A 15,499-nucleotide genomic window follows, 5' to 3' on the forward strand; every position below is an offset into this window, starting at 1 on the left:
AACTCCGGGAAAGATGCGTGTTGTCTATAATTAAAAACCAACATTTAACCAACCAAAACTGCTTCACACCGAATTATTATTTGTGGCGACACTGAGTTTTTATATAGGCTTTTCTTAAGGCGTATAGTAAAAATAGAAAAAGATATACATCTGTATGTAACATTGTTGTAAATAATAACACTCCGGGTAAAATCATAGTCGATCATCTAGACGCGTCGTTTGTTTGTGGCTCACACATGTAAGCTAGCCTGTTAGCACCGCTGTATTAACAGCTGGCTAGCTCCTTTGATTCCCTTCAGTGAATCATAAGCTCTGTCCGCTTAGGAAAAGCAGAAGGGTGTCGTATACAGCGTTGCATTGTTTTTCCTCATAAGCGGGGGGTAGGTTTTTTCACATTAACACAATCATAGCTATTCTAGGAGCTAACGCTGGTTTCTGTTAAGCTAGGTGATATTAGCCTGGATAACTTCACTCCCAAGTTAAAAAAAACCCACATTGAATTGTTCTCTAATAGCTGGTTCCTATTTAACCGTGAATCTGTGTATTTATTATTTCTAAATACCACACTGAGAAATTAAAAGGTGAAAATGTAGCTTATAGCCAAGTTAACCTAGCGTTAGCTCATTTTATGTTTTAGCATAGCTAGTTTCTCTCTCAACTCCTGTCGAACTGTCTGGTTGCCATATGAAGCCAAGTCAGTAGAAGGTAACTTAACCTGGTCTGATGTGGTCTAGACTTGGAAAAAGGCTATGAAACTGTTTTCACAAATATTAATAAAGATTTCATACATCTGTAATTGTGTTCTAGATCTGGTCTGAATGGAGAACAAAGAAGTGACATTGTCTTATTCATGATTTCACAAATAGAATAAATGTTTCACATATCTGTTTTAAAAAGTAACAAGTACAAGGTTGACAAGTGTAAATGTAGGGGTTTTAAGCTAACAACCGGTATATTGGTACTGACTAGATGGAGGAAAAACCAGTGACACTGGCTTTTTTGTATGCATACATGCTGCAACGGTTTCACAAACTTGAGAGTTTTAATTGTTGTTGGCTTTAACTATTCTTATGCATCTTAACAGCACAAATGGATTGGTCCCTCTGTTTGTTTGATTCTCCCAGTCCAAGTCTTCAGATGTCTCGTTTTGTCCAACAGTCAAAAACGCCAAAATATTCATTAAACGTTACACATTTTTAGCATTTGTGCTTGAAAAATGATTTAATTTATCATCAAAATAGCTGCTAGTTAACTTTCTTTTGATTTACTGGTGGATTAATCAACTATTTCCTGCAGATCTAATAATGTTATTGCAGAATAACAATACATTTTTATCATTCTCTGTTCAGGAAGGTAATGAAACTACAGCTGAACCATTTGTCAATTGATTAGTAGACTGACAGAATGTTTTGCTGATTGTTTAATCATCTGACTGATTTTTCATACGTAAAATATGTTTGGCTTTAATACTGTCATTAGAACAAAAGAAGACATGAAGACAACACCTTACACTGGAGAAAATGTCAGAGCAATCTTTTCCCTTTTTGTCTAATATTTTATAGAACATAAAATATAGAATAATTGGGAGAGTAGTTGTCAAATTAATCAATAATGAAAAAAAATTAATAGTTGGCTTACCAAAAGACATGCAATCAAACAAAAGCCTAAATGAAACCTGTCCTTTGGCCCTTGCTAATTTTCCTGCCTTTCTCTTTGCAGACGCACCTCTTTGTTTTTCAGCATCCACATAAAAATTGTTGATTATAGAGCCATGAAAGTGAACAAACCTACACAGATTAAGGGCCATGCTAAATCTCAGAAGTGGAAGGATGTGAGGGGGAGACGGGGGAGGCCTCCCGTCAGCTCTTCTGATCTCAGCTCTACTCCCGTCATAGCCAGGATGGTAGAGGAGCACCAGGCGTCTGTAAAGAAAAAGCCCACAGTAAAGAGACTGAAAAATAAGGCAAAACCTGTGTCTGATTCCAAGAAAAGCACTCCCCAATCTGGATTTAAGAAGTCGTATACGGAGGCTAATGGAAGTTCAGCATTTACAATGGACAATGAGTCTGATGACTTGCAGGACTGGAAGGAGTATTCCCAGTCCATTCATGGGAATGGTGTGAAGAAATCAGGAGACAAGGAGGATGCCTGGCCCACTAGACTGGAAGGAGAGGCTCTCCATTACTGTGCAGAGAGAGATGATCAGCGCAACAGTGCAGTACTTGTCATGCAGCAGGATCAGGTATGCATCAGGATATTTTGATAAAGAAGTGGCAACATATTTTTAATCCATTTTCTTCAATTTCTGTGACTGATCATTGCATTACTCACCTGCAGACCCTGTGTTTCTATGGGAAGTGTTTTTTGACCTGCCTGTATGGCCGGGTGGAGGTGATGGGCTTCACCATTGAAGAAGGCCAGCAGTCCTATCCTCTGTTTTCCCCAGCCTCACACTGTCCACTGACCATTAGAGCACTGGAAAGCCCTGATGACACCAGAGATGACAGAATGGAAGCCTCAGCCATCCTGCGAAAGCATCTGACTCCAGGTAAACACACATAAGAAAGGGTGTATCTATGGTATGATCTTTTTTTTTAATATATGTGAGGTTAGTCGTTATTGGGAGTTAGTATTAAGACGTGTATTAAGTACGGAGCGTACTGAGAGTATATTATTATATGCACTATATTTTTGTGGCATTAATGCTCTTTAATTGTGATTTTTGCAGCATCACGGAAGAAGTTGCTAAAAAGGATAATGTCAAGCTCATCTGTCATTTTACTGGAGCCCATGGAGACGCCTCTGACACGGTTTCTGTCAAGCTTCCCAAATCTCAGTGAATTGTTCAGCCCCCCAGTGGTAAGTTTACTGATAGCTTGATTTTGGGCTCTGTCAGTTCTCACAAAATCAGTGGCTCATCACAGGATACTCAGAGAGAAGCTTTTCCTCCTCGCCTGTTTGTAGAGTGAACTGTTGTCGGCTGTTTTTGACACTCCACTCAATGGCCTGGGGATGGTCCCGCTGGTCAGCACCGTCGAGGGCCTGAAAACATCACAGAGCTACAGAGATGCACTCAGCACAGCGGTCGGTGCCTGCAGAGGTGAGCCCTTTTCAGGCAGTCAGCCATGACATTCCTTATGTAAATGTAAACTTCACTTGTTGGTCTCATGTTTGAGTGAAGACCTGAGTCATCTGGAAATCCTACAGGGTTGTACCATTTTTCAGCACCTTCACACACACACACACACACACACAACACAAGTCTGAATCAAATTACTGTAAAGGCTGCAGGAGCACAAGGTTTAATACAGAGAGATATTGTCTTGTTCCTTATTATTAAGAGCACTGTGATACATTTATTGCTCACTTTGTCATCTGTTATGCATAAAGAAAATGAAACCAGTTTAATAGTCAGTTTAAGCACTTGTCTGTCTCATCAGCCTGGTAATATAGTGTTGTCCTTTTACAGTGCAAAGCAAACAAAAGTTTCATCAAAATGCTTTGGGAACACTTAAAAACTTTCATAAATGTGTACCCATGTACACGATCCTTCCTTAAATTAGTGTCCTAACTTAATGTCTTCTCATTTTACGCCGCTATGTTGCTGGATGTTATAACATAGACAGTAGAATTCAGTGCTTTAGACACCAACCATGGACCATAATGTCCCCAGTTTGAATCAGGCTGGACACCTTTGTAGAATCATACATTCCCACCCTCCACACCATTGTAACAAAGGGGGAAAAAAAGGATGAAATTCATGAAAAACCTTATTTAGAGATTCACAAGTGAGTGTCGCTATGGCAAAATGCATTTTTAAAATCCATCACCGTTGCAGCCTGTGGAAGAACAGAATTGTTTTCTTCTTTCTATTCATTAAATATCACTTTTATCAGCAGTGCCACTGCTCCCTCTCATGCACCAGGTGCCAGAAATATTGCACAAGCATTGGGTGTCTTTCCTTAAGGGCCCTGTCATGGTTGAACAAACCTGTAAGGAAAATATACAGTATATAACTGAATTACAAAAAGCTGAGACTTCAGTAACCTAATGAAACAAAAAAATGGCACAGTAGCAGCTGCAAATGAACATACAAAGCACTCCCAGCTGACCCTGCAGTGGCAAATCCTTCAACACATCTTTCAATTATAGGAGACATGGATGGTTGTGCAGTCATTCTGGTGTGTGGAGCCAAGAATGTGGGCAAGTCGACTTTTATCCGCATCCTCATCAACACCTTACTCAATCAGTAAGTAACATTATAAACATACCTTCATGTCTGTGTATCAAATACTACTGATGTTTTATAATATACATATGCTAAGATTTGTTTTCACTGTGTGTTTTTAACATGACCCTTGTAGACGTGCTTTGCACGGTTGATATGATCACTGTGTGTAATACTGTGTCATTGGTTTATACTCTGCTGACTTAACACTTTTATACAGATGGCTACAGACACACAGGATGGTGATACAGTCTAATGAGTGTCTGGTTGTGTGTCTGTAGCACTGCTTGTGTAGATTATTTGGAAGGTGACCTGGGTCAAACTGAATTCACCCCTCCTGGCTGCCTGTCTTTGTCGACTGTCAGAGAACCACTCCTAGGTATGTTTTCATCTGCTTCTTCCTTCACACCACTCCTTAAGGATCGGATCATTTAACGTTGGATCGTTCTCTTTACCCACAGCTGACAGTTTATTAGGTACGCCAAGCTAAAACAGGTGTGAGGTATTGATTCGACTCTATGAGCATTTTGGAAGCTGCTGTCAAATTGTATTGTTTACTGTGTACTTTTCACCGTTCAGGGTAGCGTCGCCAACATCACACATCACTGGTCTCCTGTTGGTTGCACTACAACATCTAATTTGGAAAAATGTGTCTAAGAGCGAAGCTGTTGAATATTTTTATAGTATCTCTTTTTGGTGTTGCACTTTGTAGACAGTCCCCTGCGCCGCCGTCTCACGGCCAAAATGGCTCCTTTTTGGGAAAATTAGGTTGTAGTTTGTTGTGTGTCAGCCTTACTGTGGTTGGAAAGAGGCATTTGTGTTTTAATGACATTTTGTTTATGATTTATTGATTTGGGAACTTTGTGAAAATTTTGTCCTAGGATTGGAACGACATTATCTTATTAAGTTTTGACATTTCTTTAAACAACAAAATAACCATTTAGAGTTAGAATATCTGCTCCATCTATCCAAGTGGGACATATTTGCTCTGTCATTTTCTGAGCTGTGAGTTGTCTCCATCCTGTTGTCTTTCCTCTTCATCATTGGACTCAGACCACATCAGCATCAGTTTCTGTAACACGGCCCCTGTTCTATTAGTGCAGGGATTAGTAGACTTACACTGAGCTGTTTTTCAGGTCCTCCTTTCACACATCAGCGCACACCAGAGCACATGATTTATTATGGTCAGACGTCATGCGAGTCGGACTTAGAGCGCTACCTGGAATCCCTGAAGTCCTTGTGGCGTAGACGCTCCAAAAGCAGAGAGACGCCCGTCATTATCAACACCATGGGCTGGGTCAAAGGTCAGCAGTGAAGTGAAGGATTACAAGAAGTATGTTAGTTGTAAACAGTGTCTGAACATGTGCGCCTGTTCACTGTCCACAGGATTTGGATTCCAACTGCTAGTGGACATGATCCGCTTCTTCCCGGTCTCACATGTCGTCCAGCTTTGTCATAGTGGTACGATGCAGTGTCCTGCCCTCAGTCCAGAGTTTCTGAGGACGGCACAGGGCTGCCTGACGTACCCACCTGCCCAGACGGCTCTGGATGAGCTTACAGAGAGCCACAGTCCCCCCAAAGGCTACACTCACCTCATTGTGCAGTCAGAGTTTCAAGGAGTGGGATGTCAGGGAACAGCGTGAGTGCACCACAGATCGGCTGTTGTTTGCATTAATATATGAGCGCTTTCAGTATTGAAAACCACTGGCTTTCTATTGTTGCTGCTGTATTTAACAGGAAACATCAGCGCACTAATGAACATAGAGAGCTGGCACTGCTGGCCAACTTGAGTCAGCTGCAGTCTCCTGATCCTGGACCAGTCAGACCTCTACACAGTCTGACCCCATACCAGGTACATGGGAAGGATCATACTGTGGCTGTATTCTTGATAGCAGTCTGTTTATTATCACCTTCAGAAAATAACTGCCAGAATTTAATTCAACTTGTCTGAATTATGGGGTCAGTATTCACAAAAACGAGTATAAAGAGGAGTGATACTTGGAAGGCCTTAACAGCAACACATTGTTCACATCAGACTGTATCTGCTGCATATTCTGCTGCACACTGTAAACTTTCACCAAGACAAAGTCCTTCTTGCTGAGTGTTAGATGAGCATTAAATATAAAGTTGTGTTGTTACATGGACCTAACCGTCATCCCCCCTCATAGGTGCCCCATACAGCCATGGCTGTAGGCGTGATCCACTGTGAGGTGGTCCCCACTCACATGCTTTATGCTGCCAATGCCAGCCTGGTGGGACTGTGCTGCCTGGGAGAGAAGGTAACAAGCAGGGGCGGTCCAGTCCTGCTCTCCCAGGCTCCCATCTGTCCATGTGTGGGCTTTGGTAAGTGTCCTGTCCGACCATCTGTGTGAAGCACACTAGCGATGATTAAGCAAGCACTCCTCCATCATGGACTCATAACTCAAAGAGAATTGCACAGAGGCAGCGTTACCCAGCTCGTTGGGGAAAAAGGAAGTAACACAAGTAACCAGATGTAAATGGTTAACTCAAGTTAGTTATTAAAATTATTGGAGTGTTTTACAAAACCAATAAAAGTAACAGAAACAGGCAATAAAAGAGAACAAAGGGCCCAGTAAGAAAAAGCAAAGGTACAAAACTACTGAGCGAACACAGAAACAAGTCCCTCACAACACAAATGACAAAGTACAACGTACATGGAGCAAGTAAAGCGGAGTCAAGTACTAATAGACAAGAAGACACTAAAAGCGACTACATAAAATGAGACACACTAACACAAAAGAACAGAAAAGAGACGAAGTGGCGAACTGCTCACAAGAGATCACAGCCGGTCTGAATGAGAGCCGAGCTGGTGAAATCAGGTGCAGCACGGGATCAGAGCATGGGATCGGAATACCAGTCTAGTCAGTCAAAGAGGGAGGCGGACTGAGAAGCGAGTGCAGCAACTGAAGAACAAATTCTAAATGGGAATCTGCACATACTAATTTGCATGCTAAGAAATTATTAGACAGAAGAAGAAGAAGACAGTGAAAAGGCCAGGGCCATAACAGACACAGATATTTAGATTCAGTGTGACTCTTTCTCCAATGTAACTCATTAAAACTGTACAACATGTATAATACAAGTCATTTCTATTGTGTCAGAATGATTAATGGGAAGGTGTTGCAGGTGTGCTCCGAGGTATTGACATGACACGAGGTCTGTACTTTCTGCTGACGCCCGTCGATCCCTCCGTCCTTCGTAAGGTCAACTGTCTCCTGCTGGGAGCCGTGACACTGCCTTCCTGCGTCCTCACAGCACAGGTCAGAGGACAGCTGAAGTCGCGTCAAGCTTTATATTTACAACCCAGTATCACAAATCACAAGTGGTTCTGTTCCTTCATGCATCTGCCCGGAGCTTTCTGTTTATGATCCATTTGCCTCTGTTTCAGCCTGGCTTTGAGGACGAGACGCCCTACGTCACCACCCACTACAGTTTTGATCTCACCGGTGCAGGAAAGTTGCGATTCTTCAAGGGACTGGTGAGATCCAGTCAAACGGGGGTGTAATGAGTTTTTCTACAAAGCATCTGTGTATTTCCCTTTACAGTTTTGACTGGTGTCTTAAGCCAAAGCTTTGGCCTTTGAATGTACAGAACTGAGGATGATTGGAGGCAGCTTTTATTTTGTGATTCAGTCCGGCTGCCAGGATTCCAGACTCTGCAGGAGACGATGGCACACCTTCTGTTTTCGAGAACCTCGGGTGTTCCCACTGGCTTACAACCTGCTACTGTGCATACATTTGATGGCGCAGTGGAGGAGTTTTGAGTTTCACATGGACGTCATGTCTCATTTGATGCTTCTTTGTGACATTCGTAAACCGAATACATGAACCTGCCAAATATTACTGAGAAACAACATAGTTTTGTGGCTGTCAGGAGTTTGTTAGACCTGTGTCACAGGTGGTTGTTACAGTTGATTTGTTTTACTGTCATCTAGTCTTACATCATGCAGATTTGCAGGCTATGGCCATAAGCAGTCCGTACCGGGGTGCAGTATAATTCCTGATTCAGACACTAGTTTGTTCATTATGACCGTTGTATTATGGGATAAAATCTCCACTGCCGTGACTGTTTATGCTCTTATTGCTCACATGCAACACTCAAGTAAAGAACAGGGCCAGGCAGTGGTACGAACATGGCGTTTTCTGTAGGCAATGGATTTACAAACTAAGAGCCGGTTTTGTCAGTATGTTGTTTTTATGCCAAAGGTTTTGCTGTTTTTGTTGCTGACTGTTGTACCTTAGTTAGTTACTTCGCTTAAAAGACATTCAAGAGGTTTTGTAAATGCAACATGTTTACAGTTTCTTCCGTAGGCACATGTGGAATTTAAACAATAAACAATGGAGGATTTTTTTCCTGATGCTGCTGTTTTCCTGTTGATGTTGCACTAAATGGTCATGATACAGTCCAGTAATACTGAATAACTCTTTGCTTTTATATTCATTATGAAACATGAAATAAATAACTTGTCACTGCTTGTAGACTGACCTTTACATGATCTGGTTAGAGGAAGTCAAGACCTTGGTTGTAATCATCTGCTCATGCACTGGAGAATTGCTTCGGTAAGGTAAGTGGGCTGTTTGAACACCCCCTCTCTATCTGCTGCACCCCACCTCTTGCAGGATGTGGTCATTTTTATTGTCCCTATATCATATTATGTTCATTTATAATCATTTTCTGTCACGTTATGACTGTTATGTTTCTCTTTGGGGTCATTTTGGGTCTCTTTACGATCACTCTACATCTCTGGTTTCTCAGTGGTCGTTTTGTGTCTGATATGGTCATTTTTCATGTCTTTGCTTTCATTTTGTATCTCTTTATGGTGGTTTGTGTATAAACAGGTCTTTGACGTTCAAACGAGAAATATTAGTCATTTCATACTGAGGCTCTGACTCAGGGCCCCCGGGGTTCTTGGGGCCCCTGGTTCCACCATCTATCCATGTGCGGACGCTCTTAGACGTGGTCCTGTGTGCTTTTGCGTCTCTGGCGCCTCTAGCTGCCACACTGCGCCTGTTGAGAGAGAAACCGCAGTGAGTCTTTGTGGACCCAGGTTGTGTGAATGAATGGAGCAGAGCCGATGGTTGGTCGGAGAAGGCGGCGAGACGAAGCAGCATATGATTTCAACTTTAAATGCATGTGGAAAGTTGGTAGAAGGGATCCGTCCACGGACTGGCTGCTCTAAGGGCCCGAAGAGGCTTCCCCCCCCCCATAATCCTATTCCTGCACCGATCTTTCTTCACCGACAAACGTTTTCGTTGGACGTCGAGGAGGTTTTTCTGTGGGCAGCCAGCAACAGGTTATTACCAGCTTAGCGCGGCGTCCAGCTCCCAGCTGAACCTCACTCATTATATGTGGTAACTTCTCGGCGTTTGAACCGAGGGATGCGTTTTTTCCGCTCTTTTCCGTGCGTTCACTGTGCAGCTTGTGCTCGCCACGGTCCGGATCCTACAGCCTGGGCGCACTGCGTTTTAGAAGAGGGCGACATCAGAAATGTGGAGAATATGAAAATGCCATAACGAATACGGCCAGTTAGACATTAGTGGGTGATTAGCGCCGACACAGACCTGCGAGGAGCTGCTGTTGGTCCAGGACATTTTTCAAGAAGGATTGCGTGTATAGATGGTCCCAAACAAGCGGATCATGAATTCAGTTCTGCACAAATCGCCACCAAGGAGCTGGCTTGGCCTCAGATTACGACTGAGTAAGTAAAAACTGGAGCTCAGCTCAATATCCTTTCCATTTTAGCTGCCATCCGTATCTTATTTATTTATTCATTTAATGGTGCATCAGCATCATATAATGAATCACCTGAATGGCTGTTCACACCTTGTGTATTTGTCTCAGTGCTCTTAGTTGCTCTTTAAGGAGTCAGACAGGAAGGGGAACACTGAGGCGCTTGCATGGCTTTGACCCTCAGGCACCAGATCTTTGTTTCATTCTTTCCTCCAGTCAACAAAGTTGATGACTGGATTTGGCTGAGCAATTATCCCAGCTGGAGGCAGGGGTATTTTAGTCAGAGGGGAGAATACACTGATCTAGAGTTCTCCTCTTGATGAATGGTTTGAGACAACTCAGTATACACTCAGATGATAGATATTGCCTCTTGTAAATCTCCAACCTACACTATTTATTGTACTTTTCCCTCAGACCTGCCATCGAGCTCGTCTGTTTCCCAGATCATAATTCAGATTAAAGTCAAAACTGCAGAGTCCAGAGCTTTTCTGTGACTGCAGCTTACTAATGGTGCTTACTGTGATTTCCAAGAGGCCAGGCTGATGTAGGCCTGTTGAAGCTGGAACCAGCGAATGTTTATTTTCATTTTTAAAAAATGACAAAGGGTTATCAATTATTATTTTTCCAAACTAAGATTCTGATCAATTAACCGACTAATGGTGTCAGGTCTGTACTTCACACAGAAGCAACCTCAGGTTTTTAAGCTCTCCTGTTGGCTTTACATGTAGGCCTGTGATGTGCAGTGCTGGCAGTTCATACTCTGAGGCAAGCATGGAGTTAAAGTCTAGCTGCTTTAATTGGTTGAGTCTGGAAACCTTCAATGTTCCAGGCCACTGGAGTCTTAAGCTTGTCTTAAACACACTGGTCTAATCTGGGACCAGATGTCTTGTCTGGTCTGTCCACCACTGAAAAACAAAAACACAGACTAGAAACAGCCGCTCTTTACTAACTGGTTCACTGGTGGTAAAGTCGAAGTCTGTAGACAGGACACAGTGGCACATGGTGCATTAGGTCAGCGGATTCAGGAGTGTGTTGTTTGTTAGTTTATAGTCCAGCACTTTATCCTGGTAATTTGAGGCACCTTTGTGTTTATATTGGAATATTATTGGTATCTTTTATTGACCAGATGTTAGTGTGACTGCAGATATTCTGCAGATTAACGACACTGTCAAATTAGAGACACGATTTTGGCCTAAATGATTCCTCAATGAATCATTGTAAGTGTAAATCTCACCCCGAGGTCCATTTAGTAGCTGCTGGAAGCTGATGGAATTGCAGCTGCTTAGATTTCCAGGCTGAGGTTCAAAGCTATGGACCACAATGTCTATTCATGGCATCTTCCTCGGCAGATGGAATTCTGATCTTTCAAAAGGAGCCAAGAAAGAAAGAAGTCCCACTGCCAGGCCTATTTAGTAATGTAGCTGTTCTGGAGCACATGATCTTCATGAGCTGATGGGTTTTGCATGGAGCTGTAGGTGGTCAGATTTCCATTTGCCTTAGCATTAAGGACTCGTGATTCAGCTGAGGTTCACACTTGGTTCCTGGCAATGGAAACAGCACATGGTTCATTTACTAGCTGTTGGAGTCTGATCAAATCACACGATCTTCGTCAGCAGATAGACTACATGGAGTTGTCGATGCTTTGTCCACTAAACATTTACAGTTCTTCAGCAGCTAAGCAGACTTGGGCGGCTGTGGCTCAGGAGGTAGAGTGGGTCATGTCCTAACTGGAAGATTAGCTGTTCGATTCCAGTCCACATGTCAAAGTGTCCTAAAGCAAGATGATGACACTGGTGTGTGAATATGTGAGTGTTTGGGAGTGCGAATGGGTGAATGGCCAAAAAGTGTGAAAGCGCTTTGAGTGTGCTGCAATGCATAGACAACTATAAGACCATTTAAAGATCATGTGACATGGTCAAAAGGTCCAGCTACTGAACAAACCTTAAGTTGTGGTGGTTTTCTTTAGCAGAATTATGGGGGTTTGAGCAGGGCCAGGCTGCAGCGTGCGGCAGCACACTGATCTGACTTGACTTGTATACTCTGGGTGCATATGCAAAATAATAATAATAATAATAATAATCACCTTTATTGGCCAAGGAATTTGTTTCCGGTACAGAACCGAGGCAGCCATCTGTGGCGTCAACTCAACCGATGGTTCTAACCATCGGGGGCAACTAACTGGAGTTCAGTGTCTTGCCCAAGGACACTTTGTTGTGTGGACTGCAGGCACCGAGATTCGATCCTCCGACCCTCTGGTTGTGAGACGACCGCTCTACCCACTGCGCCAAAGCCACAGGCGCCCCCACAACATGTCATGTTATATGTGTTAGTGAATTTGGCATGGCTCGTGGCTTGGTACAGTTCAAACTTCCTTCTTCAGGCTGTCTTTCTATTGTTCCACTGTCTTTTCTGCCAGTAATTTCCTTTCAGTTTTCCCTCTTTGCATTTCTGCCTTTTCCTGATGGGCCCCTGGGTCACAGTTTGATCTCATATTTGTTTTTCTCTGCAACTGCTCAAGACTAAAGATCCTAGCTTTATAATGTTGCAGCTCATCTTGACAATCTTTATTTGCTTTATGAAGGCCCTGTACTGTGTTTGCATTTCATGGCTCTGGTGGTCATTTCAATTGTAATTTTTTCTTCAAAAACTGCTTAGAGACCACAAGTTAGCCTTTTCTTCAGTAGATAAACTTGACAGTCTTGCAGTGTCTTTAGTAAATGTGTTTGTATCCACCAGATTTCCCAAAATGTTGAACTATTCCTTTAGTGCAGCTCAGGCTCACTAAACAGGTGAGTGTGACAGGTGGTGAGGCTGTCTGTACTTCGTTACAGTGTCAGTTTTGCTGGTTCCAGTCACAGATGAAGTCATTTTCATAAATGAGAGTTTCTCCAGTATTTTGAGGAACACTGCGTCACACTGGGAATTTTGGGTTCAAATTTCAGATGGTGGTCGGCTTTTTTGCCCTGGGGGGTAGGATCTCTGTGCCTGTCCTACTCTGTTGTTTTGCATTTTCTGATTGCTTTGCATTTATACATGGAAATTTTGCATTTAAATTTTCATGTTATGGTTTTAGAATCTTTGAATCACATCAATCAGACACATTTAGACAACTAATATGATCAAAAACCTTTCAGGGCCTCATCAGGATGTAAATAAACCAACAGTGAACAGCTTCTCTTCCAACTGTTCAGCCAGTAATTAAAGGGCCCTTCTTGGGGTCACTTACACAAATACATACACCTTCTTTAACTCCAGAAACATAACAGCAAATGAACAGGTCCTTCCACACGTATAACCTCCACCCCAGCTAAATGAGTGTTTATGCATATTGCAGCTTTCCACATGACAATAACTGTACTTTTATGCAATAAGTGTTTATGATTCCCGTTGGCCCTGTTATTGGCTTCTCAGTGTCCTCCCCCACCGCAATTTTAACCAGATTGTTTCAATTATGGGATTATTCATATCAACAAGTTGAAGAGTGGTTGTTGTGCCCCTCTAAATCGCTGGTTTAAGGATGGACTGTTAAATTATGACGTCTCCTAGTAATAAACTCAGTGGGGATGGTCCTGCACACACTTCGCTTCTGGCAAGGTTGTTGATATATCAGTGCATAGGGTGTCACTAATTAAACATTTCAAATGCCTCCTGTAGCACCGCCATGACAATGGCATTTGTGGTTTTAAGTAAAATTCTCATAAGTGGACTTTTGGTGATCTCTGAACTTTTGTCTTGTGAATTTTTAAAAATTTTTCCAATACTTATATTTAGGACCAGAAACCTGCAAAACATTCCCAATAATTTCAGCATTACTTTGCATTTAATGCTAATTAGCCAGTGGGCAGCACAGTAGCGCGGTGGTTAGCGCCGTTGCCTCACAGCGAGAAGGTCCCGGGTTCGTGACCTTTCTGTGCGGAGTTTGCATTTCTCCCTGTGTTTGTGTGGGTTCTCTCCGGCTACTCTGGCTTCCTCCCACTGTCCAAAGACATGCGGCTGATTGGTGACTCTAACTTGCCCGTAGGTGTGAGTGTGCGTGGTTGTTCGTCTATGTGTTGGCCCTGCGATGGACCGGCGACCTGTCCAGGGTGTACCCCGCCTTTCGGGGCTAAGTGGTATAGAAAATGAGAGATGAGAGCTAATTAGCCAGTGCGAGCATGCCAACACCACGTTATTGATATGGTGAACACCTGACATTGTCTGGTAAGATAAGTATTAAACATACTTGGGCAGGTGTAAATGATCATGTTCATTATGGATTTTTTAATTCAATAATGTTTTTAATTCAATAAGGTCTGTAAAATGGCAAATGTTTTGTTTGGGAAAAAAACTCACAAATGCTAAATGTTCACATTAGCATTTAGCTCAAAGCAATGTTGTGCCAAAGTACAACCTTATGGTTAACATTATTGCAGAAAAGCAGCTTTTGCTTATGCATCATCATTATTGTGCATGTGTTTTGCTACACCGACTGCATAGAACTATGTGGTGCACAGAAAGTTCACATTTGTTGAACTTTGACCCCAACTTTGCAGACGGTGGCCTCGAGAGTTTGAGATACTGTGCTGACCAACATGTTTTATTGCTGTTATGTGTTCATATTCTGAGACAAGCCACCAACCACTACAACACTTACTGCTGAAAGCTGAAACCTTTGTGGTTAGCATCAGAAAAACTACAGTTCCAGTGATCGCTTTTCAACACAGCGGCATGCATATTACATGCCATCATAATGGATTAGACTCTTCTGGGCGTTGGCCGCCCAGGTAGCACTGTGTGTTTGATATAAGTATCACATCTCTCAACCTTTTACGTTGTAAAAAACATAAGAAGATGTGTAATAGTTACAGCCATCCCTGGGCTCAGGACCTGCAGTTTTCCCACCAGTTGACCGGCATCAGTTGATCAAGATGAGAATTTATTGAACGCCATTTCCCAGAAATGGCGTTCAATAAAGGCCAGTAAAAACAAAAACATTACAGAACATATTACTGACATTCATGTAAAGAACTATATGTAATCAAATGTAGTGAAACTCACAGTATCCTATTGAAAACTGCTGTTTTCCAAGGCTGGATTTTTAGCTGCTGATTAAAAATCTCAATGGGATTTCGAATGGGTTTTTTTTTTTCTTCCAGAAAACACAACTTGGAGGTTCCCGGTGTCACTTTGTTCACTATAGAGCTGCTAGTATGGCTCTAGGCTTTTGTTCTTGTTAGAAGTAAAATGGCAGTTATGCAGACGAATGCTCAGGCACAGCCTGTGCTTATTATTCCCTGTATCCAAGACAGAGAACACACTGTCTGGCTGGAAGAAGTTTTAGAGAGGCCCTTTGATGAGACAGAAATGGCTTTAAATCATTTGCCTGTTTTCTTTTAGAGGATTCACACAGAGAAGTCTTAAAACTACTGCTAGTCTTAGTTTACCAGTGAAGGGTTAACCTCGGTTTGTTTGATGGGCCACCTTGCTAAATATAACCCCCAAAACTCCTCCACATGGACACACACAAGCCTTCAAATGCAC

The 15,499-nt window shown here is 42.5% G+C and overlaps 2 protein-coding genes across 2 annotated transcripts in view; both read left to right on the plus strand.

Annotated features, from left to right (window-relative positions):
• Nucleotides 1-7: 7 nt before the first annotated feature.
• On the plus strand, nt 8-8,712 carry nol9 (nucleolar protein 9). Its single transcript, XM_020618970.1, has 13 exons — nt 8-380; nt 1,720-2,242; nt 2,338-2,548; nt 2,729-2,859; nt 2,965-3,100; nt 4,153-4,249; nt 4,510-4,607; nt 5,365-5,532; nt 5,615-5,867; nt 5,966-6,080; nt 6,397-6,571; nt 7,376-7,509; nt 7,638-8,712. The coding sequence occupies exons 2-13, from the start codon at nt 1,772-1,774 to the stop codon at nt 7,752-7,754; spliced, it is 2,106 nt and encodes a 701-aa protein (XP_020474626.1). The 5' UTR covers nt 8-380; nt 1,720-1,771; the 3' UTR covers nt 7,755-8,712.
• Nucleotides 8,713-8,903: 191 nt separating this feature from the next.
• The window catches only part of plekhg5b (pleckstrin homology domain containing, family G (with RhoGef domain) member 5b), a 64,230-nt gene continuing 57,634 nt past the window's right edge, over nt 8,904-15,499 (plus strand). The window contains 1 exon segment of the mRNA XM_020618986.1: nt 8,904-9,947. Within this exon segment, the coding sequence (XP_020474642.1) occupies nt 9,866-9,947 (82 nt within the window). The 5' untranslated portion in view covers nt 8,904-9,865.

Source organism: Monopterus albus, unplaced genomic scaffold (assembly GCF_001952655.1).
Source record: "Monopterus albus unplaced genomic scaffold, M_albus_1.0 scaffold212.1, whole genome shotgun sequence".
Lineage (NCBI taxonomy): Eukaryota > Metazoa > Chordata > Actinopteri > Synbranchiformes > Synbranchidae > Monopterus > Monopterus albus.

Excerpts from the sequence above, each read along its gene's own strand:
- nol9 (XM_020618970.1), top strand. The coding sequence starts at position 1,772 with ATGAAAGTGAACAAACCTACACAGATTAAGGGCCATGCTAAATCTCAG. Across the intron at positions 2,243-2,337 it reads TTGTCATGCAGCAGGATCAG|ACCCTGTGTTTCTATGGGAA; the intron begins GTATGCATCAGG and ends ACTCACCTGCAG. Across the intron at positions 6,081-6,396 it reads ACAGTCTGACCCCATACCAG|GTGCCCCATACAGCCATGGC; the intron begins GTACATGGGAAG and ends CCCCCCTCATAG.